Raw genomic sequence first — 5,479 nt, forward strand, 5'->3', positions numbered from 1 at the left:
AAGAAAAACTTTAAGTTATTTAGTTTCTATTTTTCATGTCTCAGGAAAATGTTTAATATTTTATAAGATATTTACTAAGAAAGCTTATAAAAGTAATTATAAAATTAACTAATAATGAAATAAACAAATTATCTTTTGGTCTACTAATGTTTATTTTGTAAATATTAACAAGGAAAACAAGACAAAAAAAAATTATAATATAAATTTTTTTTTTGTTCATGGATATTTACAATGTTTAAATGTGCATGATATCTTTGAAATATAATATTTTTATTTAAGTTGAAATAGAAAAGTAAAAGATTTTAGGGTATATTAAATATGCTTTTATGTAAGCTTGTATAAAGATATCATATAATGAGATTATTTTTATATGATTTTATCTTTTATACCAAATTTCTTTATTTTTTTTTTCTTTGTTTTTATTATTATTTTATTTTTTTTTTGTTGGAATTATAAAGCAAATAAACATTTAAATATATATACGTTATTTTTTATTATAATATTGTATAAATTAGATAACTATTATTATTATGATTATTTAAAAAAAAATAATTTTTTTTTACTATTATTTTTATAACTTTATTTTTTTTGCCCTTTTTTTAAAAAAAAAAGTTGTAAAAATATTTTTAAATAAAATAATCATTCATAACATTTACCACTTACCGTATTAAAAAAAATTTATTAATAATTTAATTTTATTTATTAATGTCATTTAATGTTAATTAACTAATAGTAAAAAAAATATTGAAATTCTATTAACATCAAAATCCTTTTTTCTTAAAAATATCGTTATTTTTCAATTTTCTTAATATTCATCTACATATATATCTTTTAAATTATCATTATTATGAGTACCATATTAATTTTAATATACATTTTCTAGACAACTAATACAAACATCCCTTTGGCTTTTTTCTTTATATATATATAATGTTTTACTTAATACATATTAATGTATATATATATATATATATATGTATATATTTAGATAATATTTTGTATTTTAAATAATGGTTTAAAATAGGCAAATGAAAAGCATAATATTAAAAATTAAAAAAGTTTATAATGATCGAGAGTAGCTTTTAACATATATTACTTATAAATAACATTGTTTAATTTTTTTTTTTATTTAGAAATATAGTAATATAATATTCAATGACTTTATTTAAAAAAAAATTATTTTAAATAGGTAAAATTATTTAAAAAAACTATACTAATGTTTATTATACTAAAAAAAAGAATGCAAAAAATTAATTCAATATATTATTTTTATAATTATTTTATAATATTAATATGTTTATTTAAGAAAATAAAGTAAGTTTTTAGATATTATTTTATAATATTATTGTAATGATAAATTAAAATTAAAATAATAAATTAGATGTGAAAGTTTAATAAATATATCTCCATGTGCCTATCCTCCTGTTACTGATACAACAAATTGTGGAATATTACCAATGTTTGGATCAATGGGATTAATATGTGATCCTGATCATATATTTTCTCATACAGAATTAACAGTTTTAAATGAAAAAATAGAAAAAATTTATAGTGATAAGGGTGATAATTGTATATGTAATAATTCAAATAAATATCCATGTTGGTATAAATTTGTTTTTGCCTTCCTTCGCCAATTAACACCTGTTGAAGGGGCAATCAAAGATGAATATAATAGAGATTATTGTCCTATTAATAAAACATTACAACATTTAGTTAATAAAAAAAGAAATGATTATCTTTTTTCAACACCTACCTCTGTACAAATGTATGGTCATAGATTTGCTGAAATAATTCGTGATCGATGGTCTGCATCATTTTGTGGTGAAGAAATATTATTTTTTATTATTAAAAATAGACCACAACAACTTATTAGGGAGGGATATAATGTAATACCTGGAAAAAGTATACCAATGATATTTGTAGCACTTGGACCAACAGTTATTGAAAGGTTAGATATGTCAAATCCAAAAAAAGAAAATTCACTCTTTTTTTATCATTCAGCTGTCATAAAAGAAACATTAATTATGGAAAATGATAAATTATTAAATGGTTATCCATTATTATCTGTTATTGAATCAACTTTAGATAAATTTGTTACAATTTTATCAAATGCTGATAGTCATATATCAAGTACAAAAGTAGGAAATCATATTCCAAGTTGGGCCTTAATAGTTTTTGGAGTTTGTGCCTTATCATGTTGTTTAATGGCTATAGGGTATGTTTAATAATTTAAAAAAAAACATTAAAAAAATAAAATATTTAATAATTTTATTTTATACATTATTTTTTTTTTATATTTAGATTATGTTTTGTAAGAACAACTACAAGACGTGGTTCACAAAGAGGAAAATCTAACTCTGATCCTAATAGAAGGTGGAAAGCTGGATTTGTAGGAGGTATGTGGTATGAATTGTAATTTCACTAACTATTTGTTTTTGTCTATCTTTCTAACGTTCAATCTATTTATAATTTTCTTTATTTTATATGTATGTATTCATTTTTTTTTGTCATTTAAACCAATCTGTAGTTTTAACTATTAAAAAAATAGTTTTTGTTTAAAAATTTAAACAAAACAATATTCAGGAAACAAAAAAATGTTTGGACTTACCATATGTTCTTTAAAAAGCAATTTTTTTTTTATGAATGTATATTAACAAACATCTTTAGTTTATACTAATATTTTTTTGTTATTTCTATAAAAATATAACATTTCTGAATATATACAATGTAATTTTTAACAACTTTTATTTTAAAATTTAATGTTTGTATGTAACATATTTATATGCAATTGAAATTTAATTTTTTAATTTTCCTTTCGCTTGTTATTACACTTTTTGTTTTTACAAAACATCAATATGGCAAAACAGTATTTTATCAAAAATGACAAATATTTTTATGTCTTCCTGTTTTTATACAAAAAAAAAATAAGTCCAAAAATTTAAAACTAACCATTTTTACATATTTCACCTTGAATTTTTCAACTATTTCAGAAGATAATTTATATCATTTCAATTATGGTGGTAATAGTGGAGATAACTCAAGAACAAATACAAGTGGCGTCTTCGGTATTAATTTGGTTCAAATTCCTTACCAAAGAGCCGCTCATGCTAATGTTTGATAGACAATATATTGAAAAAAAAATTTAGATTTAGTATTTATTTTGAACGCTTCTAAAAATTATAACAACTATTTGATCACTCTTAGTAATCATTCAAAAAAAAAACCTATTGTTAATATTATGTTTTTTTTTATATCAGTTAATGTGTTTGCTGTGTTAAATTATTATACTAAATTTTTATTTTTTTTAATTTAATTATTTTTACACTACCATACACTTATATATATAGAGCTTATCCGTTGATTTGTCAATAAATGTTAATTAAATATATATAAATTATGTGTTTTTGTTTGCAATCTAATTATTAACATAATAATTTATTTATTTTATTTTTTAATAATTAAAAAAATTTTTATACTGTTTAGAAAGAAATCTATATTTCAATTTAAAAAAATGGGTTTTATGGGAGTTAAATAGTATGATTTGTTATGTTAAAATTTAACTAATTATTTTAAAAAATATAATATAATGATTGCGCAAAAAAAAATATGGACTTTAATCTAGACAGTATGATACACTACAATATTTTACTAATAAAAAAGATTAAAAAAGAAACTTTTTAAAAGACTTATGAAAAATAGATTGATTAAGGTTTAAGTTCTCAATTATTGTTATTTTGTTTTAATATATAACTTTTTTTTTTGTTCATATGAAAATAATATAATCTTATTATTACATAGAAAAGTAAAAGCTGCTCATTTTCCGTTTACCACAAAAAAATAAATTATTCTACAATGATCATTTATCATTTTGGCAATTTGTATGATTACGAAAAATTTTAATCTTAAAAAAGGGTTGTCCTTCATATTTTTGAGCGATTTTCAATGGTGGGTAAGAAAATTATTTTATAAAAAACAAACAAAAGAATAATAAAAATAAAAGAAAAAAAAAGTTATAAACTAATTCTTAGATAAAATTCAAAAAAAAAATGTTTTATCTAATTAAATTATATCTCTTAAATAATTATTTTATTTTTTTAACTTCTAAGTTAATTTATAAATTGACAAAGTAGAGAAAATAACTTTACAATAATTTAAAACTTTTAACAGATGTTGGCTTTTTTAACTTATTAACATTTAAAATTTAGTAATTTCTCAAATAGAATTATTTTACTAAATAAAGTACAATATTTTTTATTTTTAAATGCAGACTACTTAAATTTAAAGAAAGTAGTCAAATGATAAATTATTTATATGAAATTAACATTTTAAGCTTCATATTTTGATATGTTTCTTTGTAAGATAATCCTGATTAATCACAAGTTTTTTTTTTTCCTGTATTTTCGTTTTCTTGTTTTTTTTTAGTTAAATTCATCATTTGATATATCGTATAGATGTAATTTAACTTTTCTCTCTCAATTATATACTTCCTTTATCCTTATATTTAAAAAAATTTATCACAACTTTAATATGAAGAAAAATGATTCTTGTGTCCAAAATTATCCCATATAACGAAAAATGAGCGTTTTATCTTTGTGTGTAAATTAAAAAAAAATTTTTTTTTATGATATTTATATACAAATAATTTTTATTTAATTATTTTTTAAAGCATTAATGGATAACGGAATTCAAAATAGAAGTGATGCCAAGTCAACAGCAAATGCAGCTGTTGAACAGATATGAAACTTTCTAATATTCCTGACATTATAGAAAAAATGAAGTTAGTTAATCTAAATACAAAATGGTCCATAAAAGTTTTTGCACATAAACTTCTCTGTACAAAATGTACTATCGGAAGAATTGAAAGTTACCCCAAAAAGGTTTCTTGTATTCATTTATAAAATGACATACTTTTTATATGAAATATTCATTGCTAATCATGTTGTATTGAAACAAAAATTTCTTATTTTATTATGTTAAAAGAAAGTACTTCTATGAAAAAAAACAGAATGTCATGTTACATAAAGCTGTCAATGGCATCTTTTTAATTAAATAGAAGACTTCTGAATTAAATAATATTTATACTACAAAGATAAACTTATTTTATTAATTTCAATTTTTAAGTTTAGAAACTTTAAACTTATTACTTTTAGAAAAACTTTTAGTAAATAATTCATTCATTATATCTTAAAATGAATATTAAATTAAAATCTTATTATTATTATTTTTAAAATAATTAATCAAAATTTTTTAAGATGAAACTTATTTTCTTACGATTCTATATCTGAAAAAATTTCAAGATTTTTCAAATCTTTTACTTTAAGATTCAGAAAAAAAATTTGTTTCTGAATTCTTGGCATAATATATTCCAAAGTTTTCTCAGTCATCTTGTAAATTTATATTGTTAGTAGTTTCATTCTAAAAAAGTTATTAATTTTCTTTCTCCTGATATTTTTTGTGATTCTTCAAAAAGAAACATATT

At 19.4% G+C, this 5,479-nt stretch overlaps 1 protein-coding gene across 1 annotated transcript; it reads left to right on the forward strand.

Moving 5' to 3' along the window:
• Positions 1-1,240: 1,240 nt before the first annotated feature.
• Positions 1,241-4,740, forward strand: SRAE_2000098400 (Hypothetical protein; the record flags this gene model as incomplete). The annotated part of the gene is made up of 5 exons (XM_024651881.1): positions 1,241-1,314; positions 1,382-2,215; positions 2,302-2,396; positions 2,991-3,065; positions 4,667-4,740. 5 exons carry the CDS (start codon positions 1,241-1,243, stop codon positions 4,738-4,740), a joined length of 1,152 nt encoding a protein of 383 aa, XP_024505514.1.
• Positions 4,741-5,479: the final 739 nt, after the last annotated feature.

This window comes from Strongyloides ratti, assembly GCF_001040885.1.
Source record: "Strongyloides ratti genome assembly S_ratti_ED321, chromosome : 2".
NCBI classification, from domain to species: Eukaryota; Metazoa; Nematoda; class Chromadorea; order Rhabditida; family Strongyloididae; genus Strongyloides; species Strongyloides ratti.